The 17,063-nt window shown below is 37.6% G+C and overlaps 1 protein-coding gene across 1 annotated transcript in view; it reads right to left on the reverse strand.

Moving 5' to 3' along the window:
* Positions 1-17,063, reverse strand: part of PPP2R5A (protein phosphatase 2 regulatory subunit B'alpha) — a 43,455-nt gene that overhangs the window by 3,228 nt on the left and 23,164 nt on the right. Inside the window, exons 4-11 of the mRNA XM_013095757.5 lie at positions 12,464-12,556; positions 10,061-10,191; positions 9,807-9,866; positions 8,728-8,836; positions 6,291-6,344; positions 2,313-2,363; positions 1,211-1,330; positions 999-1,126 (exon numbers count right to left, since the gene is read on the reverse strand). Coding sequence (XP_012951211.2) covers positions 999-1,126; positions 1,211-1,330; positions 2,313-2,363; positions 6,291-6,344; positions 8,728-8,836; positions 9,807-9,866; positions 10,061-10,191; positions 12,464-12,556 — 746 coding nt within the window. The remainder of the gene's footprint in view (positions 1-998; positions 1,127-1,210; positions 1,331-2,312; positions 2,364-6,290; positions 6,345-8,727; positions 8,837-9,806; positions 9,867-10,060; positions 10,192-12,463; positions 12,557-17,063) is intronic.

The following is a 17,063-nucleotide window of genomic DNA, read 5'->3' on the forward strand; positions in this document are numbered from 1 at the left end:
GATAGATAAAAGTATGTTTCTTTACACTCTGAAGCCAATTAAGAGTTATACTTTCTACCCCAAACTTCCTGGTCCTCAAGGGATACAGTTATCTGGTGTCTTTCAGGTCCTTCCTGAAGTAAAGAGCAACTTCTGGCCATGGCTAGGGAAAGAACACTCTTCAGATTTGAGGCCTGAAGTATTAGTGCTCCAAGAATTAGTTCTCCAAAGTTTATATTCAGTCTCAGCTGAAACATTTGCAACGAGACATGCCATCTAGACAAATTCGGAATAACTTCAGAGTCTCTGAGTACATAAGATAGGGTATCTGATTTGCTTCAAAGTTGCAGAAGGCTCCTGCCTACCTTGCCTTTTGCCTGTACAAGCTTTACATTCTGCAAATTTGACTTGCAGCTCAGCTTAGGTTGCTGGACACAGCCAAACTTTGCATTTTAGTATTTCAGTGTCATTACTGTTTCTTTTTACCAGGAAATAGAAATACTAGCAACTTCTGGAATTAAATATAAAACAAAGCAGTAACTCATTGCTACCATCCTTTAGAGTGGCAGGCACTGCTTTTCTATGATAGGATCTTTTCCCTTTCTTATCTTGTCTGGCAGCAAAAATTACTGACAGAGTCACTGACAGAATTTATCTGAAGTAGTAAAGGACAGCACAGTACAACTGTATAAGACACATCACTTGGCAAGTGGTTTTAGTCTAAGTAATATTAATTTGCTTTTCAACCAACACGTAAGATCAAGTGTAATCAGAATATCAAAACCATTGTCCAGTTGCCTCCTGCGCTTTCAGTAAATTCCAATTCTGCATCATAACAGTGCAGAGCAGTGAAAGTGTAATATTGCTGAAAAGGGCATCCATTTTAGCACCCATAATCTCATTGATTTCATCTGATTTAAGTCGAAATGAAGACATGTTTACAAGTTTATGATCTAAACTTGAAACAATAGACTAAAAAAAATTATTTACGGTACTATAGGAAGTTAAAGATTACATACGGATTCCAGTGTTCTTTGGAGATCTTGTATAAACTGCCAAACATAATTGGTAGAATTTTATCAATGTTCTCCTCAATCAGACTGAGAATATATTCATTATTCCAGAAGTACAAAGCTCTTTCTGCAACCTGAAATAGAAAGGTTAGGGGTTAAAAACCACATAATAGATTGCTACAAGTTATTTTTGATGCTTTTTTTTTTTTTTTTTTTACCTGAAAGTGTGAACTTGACACACACTTGGATATTTGCTTAAATAAAGGTTCTTCTATTTTTTTGAATTGTGTCGGTTCTATTACGTCTAAGATTTCTTCAATTTCACCTAAAAACATCACCTGTTGGTATAAAAGAAATACATCAAGAAGCATGAGAATGTTTTACATCGCCAGTGCAAACAAGCAACATGCAGCTCAGACATTAGTCATGAATCCTGCCAAGAACAATGTACGTGATTGCAATTGCATTAGACATCCACTTTTTTTTTTTTTTTTTTTTTGCTGTGTGAAAGAAGTCAATCAGCAGGTTCAGCTACCTGGTTACAGCTCCCATTGTGGAATTGTTCTTTTGTGTAATTGCTCTGAACACTTAACAGAGCTGCTTTTGCAGAATATTTTTTCTTTACAGTTAAAAAGATGCTAGAATAATTTATTTCTTCACTAATTGCCAGAGAGGTTACATTTACCTGAGATCTCCAGAGTAGCTTCTGTAGTGGTAAATAGTTAATATCTGATTTAAATTACAACCTGCAGAACACTAGGTAGGGGGCATAAAAAATTCAATACCTCTCAAACAGGGGCAACAGAGATAAAAGCCCCACTTGTCAAGAGCTGTCGGGGTGAGATCTGGTGCCATGAGTCAAACTCCTGATTGTACTCATTTTAATTACATAGAAGAAAGACAACCAAGAAAAAAAATAAAATTCCCAAGACCATTTAAAGTTATTTTCATACTATGGAGAAAGAACTGAGCAACTGAGATACCAAGTAGAAGTCTATGTCTGGGTCATGTTGCAGATGACAACCCCCAACCTACTAGTGTAACTAGTAACACACTTCTCACCCATCAAATCTCTTTCTCTATACAGTATCTCGATAAGAATGCAAATTTTAACACAGTTTTTAACGTAGTAGCACAATAGCAAGAACTGACATTAAAAAATGGCAGAGCTGCCCAACAAAGATGAGCACTCTTCAGTTTCAAGAACTGCACGTTTTCAGCAAGATCGCTTGAAAAGCACAGCAGAGGTAAGATGTATGAACCTGACATGCTATGTTTTACATAACAGCAGACAAGAAGCTTGTACAAGACAAAACCAACCTCTTTCTGACTGCAAGTTTTTGGCCAAAATTTGAGCAGTCCTCTGATTACCTATATGAAAAATACAAACAAGTTAAAACCAGAACAAGTTTCTATTACATATCTGATATAATTTGAAAATAAACAACTAAATAAAATGACTTCGCTTTTCCCTATCCAGAGGTTCGATAAAAACTGAATACAGGTAAAAGTAATTCCACTGAAAATACGTACTTTGTTGCCTTATTTAAACATTTATCTTGTTTTGGTTATCAGAATAATTTAAACCTTATCAGAAGTCTTTGATTATCCATTCCCACTCACTCCCACCTCACATTAATTGATACCATGTTGATAACATCAAAGCATCACAAAATGAAGTTAAATCTCCTGTAGCTAGACAGCCCAGCATATTTTTCTCCTGATCCATGTGTTGGGGAGCACCTGTCTTGGTTTTGAAGCCCAAGAGCAAGCAGCGTACACTGACTGCACAAACAGGGTTATAGAGAGGAGCCCTGTCCTCCACCACGTCCTTTTTTCTTCTTTAATTTGAAGTGTGACAGACTGGAAACTAGAAATGATATGAACTTACAGAGAAAATAGTTTCCAGTATGTACACTGGAAACTATCACATGTAAGACTAGAAAAAACCCTTCAGGAAACGTAATTAGAAAGCACAGCTCCTAAGAGGGGCAAGGTGGAGGAGGAGGGAAACAGGGAAACAACAACAAATAAAAAGACTGGAGGCCTGTTTCCTAGAAACAAACATCTGACATGGCATCTAAATTACAAAAGTAATGCTGGCTAAAAAAAGCCGTAACTGCATGTTTTAAAAGCAGAAACATTCCCCAAGCACTATAAACTTTCATTCTGAGCAAAGGACCTCTGCTTTTATGATATAACAGCACCTAATGGATCATACGCAACCATAAAGCTTACTCAACTACACGAATACTTTCCATATTTGATTTTTCCCATGTTGATTTTTTCTACTTTTAACCTTCCCAGCTGGCTTTTTTGTTGACAACGATGTGTACTTTCAAAAGTGACTTTCTGACAATAATAGTATTTTAAGTGCTCACCAGTTTCGATCCTAGGATACACAAACATTCTGCTTCTACAAAACTGAGCGTCACTTCAGATGAAACCCAGCAAGTGAGGAAACCCCAGGCAGCTCAAAAACTTATGCTTAAATCCAGAAAAGCAGCAAGTTACACAGGAAGAACAGCAGATCCCTCACAGAGCCTCAGCAGTGCAGTTGTACCTAGCTGGTGACGTGCCCCAGCCAAACAGACTCCCAATGCCACCGTCCCATACCTGATGGGGCCATTTTGCAGCCTGGCCACAAAGGCAGAGCTCGCTCCCTGCCCTAATCCTCTGCTGCTGACCTGGCCTCATCGCCGCTGGCTCCACAAACACAGTGTGGTGACATGGGGAGGGGAAGCCCTGAGCTCCATTTCTCTACATGACCTGATCTGGCAGTCCTCTCATCACCTGCTTCCCCTCCCTCAAGGAGCCAGGCTGGCATAAATTGATTACACTCGTTTGTCTAGGTTCACAATTTAAATACACTTTAATTCTAGGGCCACTTTTTCTTGTTAATTAGCTCGTAACTGAATGGCTGTTACACACTACTGAGATTTTGTATTTCTAAAGAACAAACTGGAACATTGACAGGTGCAATAGCTCATTCTGTCAACACCTTCCCTGCTCCCCAAAACAATGCAAGAAAGCCAAAAAATGTCAGATGGCTGCATTTGCCAAAGGAAAGCTGTGAGAACCTACCATACACCTCTTAACTGGAGCATGAATTTCCTGGTGTTGGAAGCACAAAACTGGGTTAGTTACAGCAGCCCAGTTTCCAGCACTCAGCAATGAGTGCCAAATGTGCTTCACTACATAGACTCACATTCTCAACTTCTTAACTTGACAAAGAAATAATATGTTCTTAGCAGAGAAGTGCAGACCTCAACAACATACCTAATCCTCGCTTTTTAGAGGATCAGTTTCCAGCCTGCCCATGCTTTCCCATTAAAAAAGCTGATACATGCACATTTAAGTTCAAAGATCTTATTCCAAGAAATACACGAATGCAGATCCGAAATCTTACCGCTCTTTCTACATAAAACACACACAATCAATATTCTTCCCCAGGCTACAAAATTCCTATAAAGTTGACTTACAGCAGCAGACACCTGCTAGACAGCTTATGCACCAGGGCTGCACGTTCAGCCTGGTTCTCATGATATGAAATCTCTCCAATGTAAAGGCTATGGCACTTAGCAGGGTTAGGTAATGAGCTCCTCTTGTCAGTTCTGCAAACATCAGGACTGACCTAAGGCAGACTACCGCAGTTACAAGAGCTTGGACTGAATGTCCTCTAAATTGACCCTGAGTGACAATTCCTGCCAGAATAATAACAGTGCGGTACTCATGAAGATAGCCTTCTGATGGAGTGCTTAAAATACTACTTGACCTAAAGCCAAATTAAAAAAAATACAATGCTATTTCATCAGTTGCCCCATCAAATTTCAACACTTACATTTCAAGCATTTCAAAAAGTTTCTTAAAGCTTCACTTATTATCACTCCTCTTTTATAAAACCAGTTTTACTGTATGTTCAAATTAATGACCAAGGCAAGCACAAGTCTTGTGTCTTCTCCATTCTGAATTCATCTTTACTGTTGATGAGGTGACCAGAATTGTAAGCTATGACCCAGGTGAAGTCCCAGGATCGTACTGTGGCACTTCTACATCAGTAAGACCTGCTTTCTCCCTGCAGAGTTTGGGCTTGGAGCCTGTATCACAGTTCTGTAAATTCACATCAGGACTTTGCCATGCTGTCACTTCATTCAGCCTTGCAGGCTTTTATGTAAGGTTACACACTTGCTGCTCATGTGTCATCTGTAACTGTAGAAGTACCTGGATTGCTTTATCCCTTGGCTTAAGGAACTGAGCTTACACAATTCCTTTCTCCTCACCCTATCCAACAAAATCGGCTTATTGACCAGCTAAGCTGGCAACGCTGCAGTGCAGTGGGGAGGAAGGCTCTTCAAGCAGACAGGACAAATTTGTAGACAGTCAGGCCTACTTCCACCACCTACAAAATAACTTCTTTTCTGATGAGGAACACCAACACTAAGTGACCCTGTAGAAAACAAGCTTCCACTGAAAGGTTGGTGAAGATTAGCATTGTTTAAGAAAAAACAAATCACATAAGCTCTTCACTTTTCTGTCACAAAAAGTGATGAAGTGTTTAAATTCCAACATACCCCTAACAGAATGACATCAGATTGTCAAACTAAGTTTCTCTTTGAGCTGGTCTGATGTTAGTCTGTTTCCCCATGAGCTGCTGTGCTGCCCTGCCTGCATTCTTCCTTATGGGCATTGCCAAACTACTTGCACGAAGCACTGCAATCCCCTTTCTGGCTGAGCTGCCGATGCATGGCGTGGGAGATTCAGCCTGGGAAAAGCCTCTGATGCCTGAAGCACCTGGAACTGTAACTGCCAAGAGGCACCCCAGTAACTGAGAGGACAGAACAGGAACATCACATGGGGAACATCAGGGTCCTTCTGTCTAAATAAAGTGCTGTTACTCTTTCTCACTTTTATTTTCTGACTGTGTTTTCCCTGAAAATTAATGCTAGGCACAAGCCATCAGCACCAAAAACATTGAAATTTTAGTTGTTACCAGGAGGGAGTACAGTTGTTACATAAGTTCTTATATAAGGTGATTCGCATGATCTCAGTGGTTCAAATTTTTATTTAAATTTGTGCTCCATCTTGGTTATAGACTAAGAGAGACCTGCATTTTCAAACCCAGGACTTTCTTAACAACCATCCTAGATTTAATTATTATTCCCCCTCCCTCCCCCCCAATGACTATGGATCATTAATCAAGATATCACAGATAGCACTGCTGTGCATTTCCAATGAGCTGCAGTGAGATACTACATTGAAATTAAAAATAGAAAAACATTCAACTGAAAAAACACTTACAGGCTCTGTTAAAGTTGTATCTTTTTCCAGGAACTGTACAACACAATAGGCGAGCTAGAATGTAATTCATATGATTATTTAGTTTAAACAGACACTGTTTAGACATTGCAGCAAAACTAAATATCCCGACTTATAATGGAAGCACTTCAGATGAGGAAGAAGGTACAAAAAATCCCAACCCAAACACCCCTAGAACAGCCATTTAAAGTTCTTCCAAACTAAACAAAATAGCAATTAAAACAGCAAGATATACAAGCTAGCTGTATCTTACAAAAACTTCCTGCATACCAAAAATCTTCAATTTTATCATCCTGGAAGACAATCACTTTGAAACTTGACAGTACTTCCTTAACTCAGATCCATTATCTAGACAGGTTTTCCTCACCTTCAGTTCCTGTATTAACATTACACTGTGAATAAGCTAGGATTTTCAAACATCTATTTTTGGGGAAAAAGTTGGTACTTTCATTCAAAAGAAAAGCTTTAAAGAACAACTTTGACTGACCACACATTACTCGAATAATAGGTGTCAAAATTCAGCGGTAAGATTACACGTGAAAGGATGTTTGCCCATAGAGCTCAGATCCAGCTGAGGATCCCGTCCCCAGCAGTGGCCAGTAACAGACACTGGTGGAAGAGTGCAGGGAGTGTGGGAAGCATCAGGAGACTAAGTCACAAGCATGCTCTCCTGGCCCTCAGTGATTTCTGCCCTGGCCAAAGTGTGATATTGTATGTTCCATAACTACTTACATTTACCTATTGTTTAGTTACCTAGCATGCAGTTAAGTAACAAAACAACCACCGCTGTGCCATGCACAGAACCATACACTAACCCTATTGCTGAAGCAGTTAAAACCCTAGATTCCATAAAGACTGAATTGGGGAAATCACAGTGTGTTTCATCTCACAACATGATCAGAGACAAAATTATTTATGGGCATTGCATACATATTTCCATACTTAAGTAGTCTGAAATCAAGCATTAGCTTTCTATTTTTTTTTGGAATCTATTACCCCAAAAGAGGCAATTACAATGCTGTAATTACAACAAGCCTAACGTACTGCTCCTACCCTCAGGATAAGGATGTGTATGCATGGATCCCAAAAGTAACACAGCACACATCAATCTCAAAATCCCATTAAAGTGTTCCTGTGCAATATATCTATTGTTCAAAGACACAAAGGCTCAATCTTAAGCCAGCTTTAAGACTTTAAGAGCAGGCTAAATTGTGCTGTAGCAACAAAGCAACGGGCCACTCCTGACTGTGCAGTACGCTCAGTGCTGGTTTCCGGATAACACAAAGCCAGAAACATACAGCGACAAAACTGCTCCTTCGTTTCCAAGTGGTATTTTGGTACATGGCACTAGTGGTTTACCAAGGGATAGGTGAATAGCCTGGCCAACAAACCAAATGCCACTTTAAAGCGCCCAGTACAGCCGAGTTTATAGCACCCTTTCAGGTACCAATGGCCCAGATTAAATGTATTAGAGAAAAAAGGCCAGCTTGCTGTACTGATCTATCAGTGAGAATACCTTTGGCATATGACGGGTCCCTTTTATATCACTGACTCATTCCATGGAGCAGCCTATTGCACAGTAATAAACCACAAAGACAAGTGATTTAATTAAATTAAGTCCTAGCTCTTATATCAAGTTTTAACTGAGCTCTTGTCTTGATCCTGTTTGTAGGCTATATAGTCATAATGATTTCACTTTAATTAGAAACTCATTTCCTTGTATCTTTTGTCTATAAAGGAGCTATATTAGCAAGCTGACTAAGTTAACAAAGCAAATTTTTAATTAGCCACAGCAGAATTACTTGCGACTCTTCATCACATACATTCAATACTCAAGTGCCATATGTCTGGAAAGGATATATATTATTCCTCCAATAAGACGATGAACGTCTGTGCTAAGTATAAGAATGGAAGTCAAATGAATAACTGCAACATTTTGACAGCATGTCATGGATCTACATAATTTCTGGCTGATCTGGAGAGCTATTATGCATTTCTGCCATTTATATCCAACACCCTTCCCCTCCTTTCAGTCACTGGAATTTTTGAAATAAAAAAGCACTTCTGAAATAAGCACCTGGCCATACCCAAGGTTCCTTCATGCACAGCATTTCAGTTACATAAATGAAGTAGCAATGGAACAAGGTCCTAGGACTGAAGTGTGACTGAGTAGCAAACTACACAAACTTCAGTTGATGTGACTTCAAATTGCTGTTACATTCTAGCATTTTTAAGATATGCTAAATATCTCAAAATTAAGACAAGATGTGTAAAATCTTAAAAATAAATAAGTATCTGAGATTGCATTTGCAAATACCTCGGAATATTGACATTATAACACATACTGCTTTACATTTTCATTAGTTTCAAATGCAAATACAGGGAAAACCACAACTCTTAAAAATAGGTAAAAGCTTACCTGTGCATGAAACAAAGCTAATCCCTTTGCAGTATGCATGGGAATCAGAACTTTCATAAGGAACTGCTTGTGTTCTGCTTTCAGTGGCAGTGCAAAACCATTGATAATACTGAAAACGTGAAGAAGTAGGATTTAATTTTATTTTTAAAAAAAGTTTTTTAAAAAAGTATTTTTATCACAACCTCCATTAGGCAAAATAATCTACAAAATAATCTATGGTAAAGTTTACACACATCAGGAAGCTGATTCATTTTGCACAGAATCACTTAAGACAACTTGCCTTGCAGGAGAAAAAATAGATGGTATATAACGTTTATGCTATTTTAACATTGCAGTTTGAACGCTTATTTTGAACAACTTTTCTGTACAAAAATGAAGTGAAAAAGTTGACGCTAACTCAATAATTGTATTTTAAAAGTCAGTAGTACAACAGCAGCCCTTCAGGAGTGTTTTTTTTATTTTTCCCCTACATTTTAGATTAATTTGAGAAAACAGTATCCCTTTCACTTAATTTTCATTATGATTTTTTCCATGATACTTGCACAGTCTTTGGATTTTCAGTAAGGCAGTAATATTTAAAAAGTTTTCTACTGTGAATATATCAGTGTCCGTTTTAGAAAACTAGTAAAATGCTACCACAAAAAAAAAACTTCAGTAAAAATGAAATTAGTGAATTAATGGCAAAAATGGTAACTAAAGCACTTACAAAGCTTTCCTGAATATCATTTAAACAAAACCAGCCTGCTGAAGATTAAAGCATTTTATTCAATGTGAGGTGAAAAGTAAACATTCATTGTCTGAGTCAAAGAACATGTCCTTTATTGGATATATTCCTCACAAGCAAGGACTCTTGAGAAATATTTTGCCTGTCATCTTTAAAACTTGTACTGAAAAAGAACAATTTATACTCGATATCCTAATTTTATATTCACATGGTAACTAAGACAGTATTAGATTATATCAGTGACTGCACTTTATCACTCATTACTATACTCCTCCCTTTCCCAGTTCCAAAGCAAGAAAGCTGAAGCAAACACCCACAATAACACTTCATACTTTTTCTGTCAGATCAAACTTACCTTCCTAATATCTCAAGAAGTTCAGCAACACCATTGAAGTGCTCTGTTTCATATATAAACCTGTTATGAAAAGAGACAAAAATTGAGAGAGGGATTCCAAAAAAAAAATCTTTAATAAATTTTAGATATTTGAAAGCCATATCACAGATCAAAACCAGGTCTTTTCATTCAAGAACAAATCACTGCAGTCACAGACCATGAAGGTAATATAAAATATTGCCTTACATACAGACATACAGCCAGACAGGGCATACCTGAGGAAAATGTTGTTGATCTGTTTCCTGATGAATGCTCGTAAACCAAGGAATTTTCCATAAATTCGATGAAGAACTGTCTTTAGGAAATCACGTTCTCGTGGGTCTTCACTATCAAAGAGCTCCAATAACTTAAAAATTAAATTGAAATTTATTACTTTTAGAAGACTTAAATTTTGTCATGCTACTAACAAATCAGAGCTTTATTTTGAACTTAAAAGTTTGCATTAGAAAAAATACAATCAGTTTGACCTAAAATTTTGTTTGGATGTCCAATGTTACTTTCAAAATTAGATTTTTAATAAAGCTGTTTTTTTTTTTTTATATTTCTTATAAGCAAACCTAGTAGCTTCATTTTAGTCATATCAAAAAGTATGTATCTAACAGAGATGAACAAAGCCATTCCAACAATTACACTATCAAAATAAAAATGAAATTTTAAGAATGAGATTACCAAATTTTAGTTAAGTGGTTTAGGTAAGTGGTCTTTAAGATATAAGAATGAATCAATTTTGTGTCATATATTTACAATTTCTTAATTAAAATCCTGTAATACTGCTTTCAATAAGCTACTCATGTCTTCAGGGTTAAGCAAACCCATAATTCTCTGCAGAATCATTTTGAAGTCTATGATAAGAATAATGCACATTTCCCCAGGGGAAGAAGAGGGATACATACATTTAACAGAATGATAATGCATTAAAAATGGGCTGGGGGTGAGGGTGGGAAATCACAAGTAGAAGTTGGTTCATTTCTGTCTGAATCTACTATCAGTGTCTCCTTTTATCTAAACACCTCCACACCCCCTACCCCCTACACCCCATTTTCTTCTTATTGATTTTGGGTAATGATCATGTTTGGTATTGTTCCTATACAAGAATGTTCAACATTCAAGATTTAATTAAAAAAAAAATTACAAAAATCTAAATTCATAAGAATCATAAAGTAATTAAATTAACTGATTCTCTAAAACAGACTAAATGTCCCAATAAGCTAAGCTAGCAAGACTTTCCACACATTTTTGCTTTTGGAAGGTTTTCCAAGGATACAGAAAAGACTGCATTCTTGAAGACATCAAAAGGTATTCCAATCCCATTACAGGCCACTACTTTAGTGTTGTTTTTGTTTGTTTTTTTTTTCCTCCTGTTTGTCCAAGTAAGAGCATATTTAGAAATACTAACCGTGCTCAATAAGTCAGTAACTTAGCTCAAGTAATCACTACAGCCTCCTGCTCAGTCCAGGTCTATGAGCTTAGGTATGTCTACACCAAGCAGCAACAGACACAGCTGTTCAAGAAGTTTGCTCGGGCTCATTTCATTTTTACATTTAGAAGGAATTTCTCAGGGTCACTATCCCACTTTTTCTCCCATTTATAGCTTTCTGTGCACTGCACTGTCTTTCTTGTACTCTAAAGATCACATGAAAACATCAGGAACTGAAATTCTGCAACGTGGCTCCTAAGAACCACGGTCCAATTAGTAAATTGGATTTGCATGGCCAGTAGGTCAGCAGCAGCTTCAACCTTGAATTTTGTGTGTAAGTTGAACAAAACAGAGAAGGGAACACCTATAAACAAGAACAGTAAGACCAAACAAACGGAAATATAAACAGTCACTGAAGGTGGGAAGGGGGAGTGTTCATCTATGTTGTTATTTTTCATTGCTGTACTCTGATGGCTTGCCAGCACTCACTCAAGTTTTTCCTTGAAAAAAATGAGTATTTTGACATGGTAAAAATCCCCTCTGAGGTAATATGGGACAAAAATTGTTACTGTATCATACAGCCTTGACAAGTTATATTTAATGTCTCACTTAACTTTCTTGCTCATAGTTACTTTGCATGGTGAAACATAATTTTCCATGATTTTCCTATGTACATTCTTAATTGATTTTCCCTCCATGCTTAACACATGATAGTATGACAATGACACTATCCAGTAACACCTTAGCAGGTGCTGGAACACACTTCATATACAGTAAGTTAGTTCTTCACAGGAAAAACAATTCTGGTCTACATTTTCCCATTATAGACTTCTATGAAAAACAAACAAAAAGGCACTACAAAGCACTAAAACAGTTTAATTGGCCCAGTGTTGATTTGACTGGAAATAAGTTACAAATCATTAAAAGCACAACTCATATTCACAAAATACAAAATACAAAAATCTTGTATTGCAAAACACTGAGGATACCACTTGAAAACAGTGTTTCTGAAGTTGCTAATTACATATAGCCTGTGTGATATGAAGTGCTGTTCATTTAGTGTTTGGCAGAAATCATTGTTGGAACAACTAAGGTTTAACCCAGTGTCAAAACAAAAGCTTTACTTTCTCCTTAGCATACAATCAGCAGTTAAGTCTGAGAGGAGGTCTTTGAATCTGAGATAGAAAACCTCTATACTCACCTGCTGTACAAATCTCTGGTCAATGTATCTCTTTGCAATGCTAGGCTGAAAATCCGGGCTCTCCAAAAATCTTAGGAAAAATTCATACACCAACTACAAACATGAAAATGAAAATTTTGAACAAGTTAATAAGCACACCATAATACAGATTTTATCCCCCACCCAAGTCAGTGGGACTATTTACATATATAAAAGGTATAAAAGGAAACTGAGGTCTAACACATCACTGCTTAATCATGGCCTCTAGTGGAATTACTGTAAGAATTACTGTAAATATCAAGAACATTTTAATTCTCTGAAGAGTCAAAGCTTAATAAATAATTTACTGAAGATATCACTGTAACACAAAAATCAAGTGAAAGATCTAAGTATTACTCAAATTCACACTTCCTACTATATTAAGAACATATTATGTAGAAGTAAGTTATCAAACACTTATCAGCACTGAGGGTAAAGTTAAGTGCTCTAACATTATGTAATTCTGTAAAAACAGATTAAAGAAAGTTTGCTAAATGCTTCTGAAGCCAGGTTTCAGCTGCAAGCTCCAAAAACGAAAGGTCATTAAAAAGCTGAATGAATATGTAGAAGCCTAACAATTGGGCTTAACGTTACATTTCTATATCCTGGGCATTCAATTCAAACAAAAGGACCTTCAGCAGATTTACCTTCAATATCCTTTATATTTTGTAGTACTTATTTCTATTGAGTTCAAGTCCCCATTCGCTATGATCCTGCCCACAGATGGAAAGACAGACAGGAGATAGAGACAGCGAGGGCCTGAGGTAGCAGAGAAAGGCATGAAGAAGCCAGAGCACAAGTCCCATATTTTTGGATTCATCAGAAGTCCAAGACAAATTACTGTTTCCATAACAATGGCAGGTGGGGGAGGATGCACGCTCTCCCAATTTATAAAATACACATCAGGCGTCTCTTAAGACAGAATTGAGAAGAAAAATGTCTTCAGTTTAGATGCATTCAGGGCCTCTTATGGTCTCAATGCCTAGTCTTAGCCCCACGATAGTTAAACAATTAGCAATAATACTAAAATGCAGCTTAGATGTATGCAGACATCACTGGCTGGACTCCTGAATAAAACCCCCACTGAGGTCATACACACAGGCATGTATTTCAGTGATTACCACTACAAGTACCTATAAAGCCCCCAAAAGCCAGCATCTGAGTAACGCATAATTTAAAAGTTCACTTGAGAAATACACTCAGCAATAAGCAATTTTATCTAGAACATTTGAGCTCACAGTTATTATGCATAGCCTCAAGTGGGGTATGCTGTATCTGCAGAGCAGAAGCTCAAAAACACAAGTTCCCCTTCACTCTTTCCTCCCCTCTGACAGAGACCATAACAATAGCTTTTCAAATCAACAGTCCAAACATACACAAATGTCGTATAAACAGAATTGTATAAAACCCAAGCTTCCCTGCACAGCCTTAATTTGTCTTCTTGCACATAAACACAGCAGACAATAGCAGTTGCAGAACAATAGAGGACAATTTTTTAGAAGTCTGGTAATAGCCGATCCAATAGCGTAATCAGACATATTTCCACACTCCATCCTCTGTCTTAGGGATTGACCATGGCTACTGATCTTTTTCAAGCTAGAAATTAGATAAATTTGCTGGTGGTTTGTATTGAAACGGGAAGCATATGACTGGAGGGAAGTCATTAACAGTTTTATAGGATTTAATTTTGGAATTAAATATTCATACATTATTTCATATATTAAACATTTCTACCAGTGGCCACAACAAATAATAGTCATAGGATAACTGCCGGGGTGATGCTGCATGCAATATTGGAAGCTATCACCAGAGGGGGGGTGGGAAACAATATCAGGGTATCAGTAAGAAAGGGACAAGAAAATTCTGAAGGCCTCAGGTAATAATAGACAGATACAGGACAGAACTCAGTGATTGCAAAGACAGTTAAAAAGACAAGAAAAAGCTCTGCTAAGCAACAAGAAAATATTAAACTGAGAAATGAAGGGATGGATACTGGTCCTAAATGCTAGTAAACCACGGGTAACAAAGATCCAGGCACACAATGAAGCCTTGTCAGCAACAAATGAAAATCAGGCATATTCCAGGAAGATACTGATGTATGATACAGTACAGAGATGCACAGTCCTATGTATGCTGGAGAAAATCTATTAAAACCTGAAAGAATACAGAGGAGCCCCTAGAATCTTGTTGGGCCCCAGTGCTTCTTATGGGTGAAGACTAAATGGGGATGTTTTGTTTCCCCTAAAGCAAGGTGGGGCAAGAAGGACAATTATGGCTTCTTTCCATAAATAGATATGGGAAGAGGGATAAACAGCCAGCGGAAGAACTAGGCTAAAGCATAATGCTCTAACAGCGTCTTGGTACAAAATGCCCAAGATTAACTTAAGGGTATCAATCAGAACCAAACCCAAGGTTTTGGAATAGGTGTGCCTCGACTACAAAGTAGAACAAATCAATAGTAATGCAAGATTCTCAATATGTGATGGCAAACTAATTAGTAGCATGTCTCATTTCTACAACAGAGAGAAGATGCATTAGTCACTGTTTGAACGCTTTGTATAATCCTGGCTATTGCAGAACCTCAATTGTTGCTATTGTTCTTAAAGAGAGGAGCTTTCAGAAAAATAAACATTTAGGGCTCAAAAATCCCTGAACAGCTAGCTACTCAATCCATGCTTGAAAGTGTCTCTGTGACAGTCAAGTGACTCTGGAGTTCCTTGGGAAATCCATGAAGCTTTATCCAAGGTGTTTCAGGAAGCAAACTGTAATGGCCATTTCTGGACAGGCACCCTTCTTCTGTAAGCTAAGGATGGAAACTCAGAAGCACAATCCTAAGCATCAACAAGGAGAGTAAGGGTGGATTCTACCTGCAACAGACACTTGCTGGTCCTACCTTAAAACAAAGAAACAAACACAAACCTGACAGCTATGCTCAACTTTCCTGAGAGTAAGTGAAGGGTTACCGTTAGTAATACTACTTAATCATGGGAGAACTGTTGGCTTTGGTAGTTCCAGTTCTCAAAAACTGGTCTGCGTGGGTAAAAGAGCAAATAATTCCTATTACATTTTGGTGATTCTGTGTTCCTTCTTGCAGGCACCACTAGAATGTTATTGCTTTAAGCTAACAACTCTACCATCCACAGGTCCCTAAATAGAAACACAGGGTGACTAACGCCAGCCTCTGTACCCTAGTTTAGTTGCTACAACTGTCTGGAGCATTGCTTTAAAGTTGTGTCTTTCACGTCACACCAGTTTCAATGTAGGTCTACAGTCTTTTGTAGTGGCTATGCATGCTGCTGGTAAGTTACTAAGCCACTATATATGATGTTTTTGTATAGAGAAACGTCAACAGATTAAACAGAACAAAGAACAGTAGAGATTCAGATTTTTTCTTCTTCTCCCTCCCAGAAAATTGGCTATGTGACAGATCAGAATTTTGAATTCTACCATCCAGTTGTGGGCACATGAAATGTAAAAGAAAGGAGAGGAAAACACAAACTTGTCACTGTGCTGCAGTGAGCAAATCCATTCCAAGGACAGGATGAAAAACTGACACAGGAGAAGGAAATTCCACGATCAATAATCAGGCAGCCTGGCCAAAACTGATTTAGAAAAAGGCAAAGGAAAACACTGAAAATAAAATTTCAGATAATAACACACAATACTCTTTCAATTTCTCTTAGACAAGCATAAAGCACAAAGTGAAACGGTCACAGAAACCACAAGTCTTTTTCTATAAGAAGAACTATAGTTTACTTGTGTCCTAAAGTGAACTGAGAAAACATTTACAAGTTTTACTCCTGAGAGACAGGCATTTTGAAGTCAGATGATGATGTTTCTACCAACCATAAGAGACATTTGCATAACCCTTTTGCAAACCTCCCCCTGCCCAATCAAGCAATCCCCCTTTATTTAAGGCATAGCCATTACTCCTACAAATTAGACACAGACATCCACAAACTAATTATTATCACAGCCTTTTTTTTTGTGATATCTTGTTTCTTACTTGGTTTAAGTCTGAAATACTATCCTGAACATGGAAGTTTAAATATCCAGTATTAGAAGTCCAGGCCTTAATAACAGCATTTCTTGATTATACTATATCATTGATATACAGGAACATATATGTCCATGTGGTATTATGAGGACAGAGTACCATCCCAACTCCCCTGTGAGAGGGGAGCAGATGGTATACGGATATGCAGCAGCAATTACTCTTCTACCCACTATTAGGAGTTGCTACACAGCAGATTTTATTTAATAGATACTACTTTTACAAATTCAACAACGAATAACCTGAGATATGAATGTGGATGATCACAAGTGACTTGGAATTCCTCAACTTTTAACAGTTTATTGAGAAAAATTCATCAGTACTGCAAGTCAATCACGTGATTGATACAGCAACGCTATAATAATCACGAGATTGGTACAGGAGCGCAACAATAGAATAACTAACCAACTGTTACCAAACAACAACGCCTATATTGTAAAGTTTTTGCACAGAGGGAGGGAAGAGGGTGGGAAGAATGAGGAGATATCTATTTCTTGCTGAAAAGACAAATAAAGGCTATTGCTCCAT

This window comes from Anas platyrhynchos, chromosome 3, assembly GCF_047663525.1.
Source record: "Anas platyrhynchos isolate ZD024472 breed Pekin duck chromosome 3, IASCAAS_PekinDuck_T2T, whole genome shotgun sequence".
In the NCBI taxonomy this organism is placed as follows: domain Eukaryota; kingdom Metazoa; phylum Chordata; class Aves; order Anseriformes; family Anatidae; genus Anas; species Anas platyrhynchos.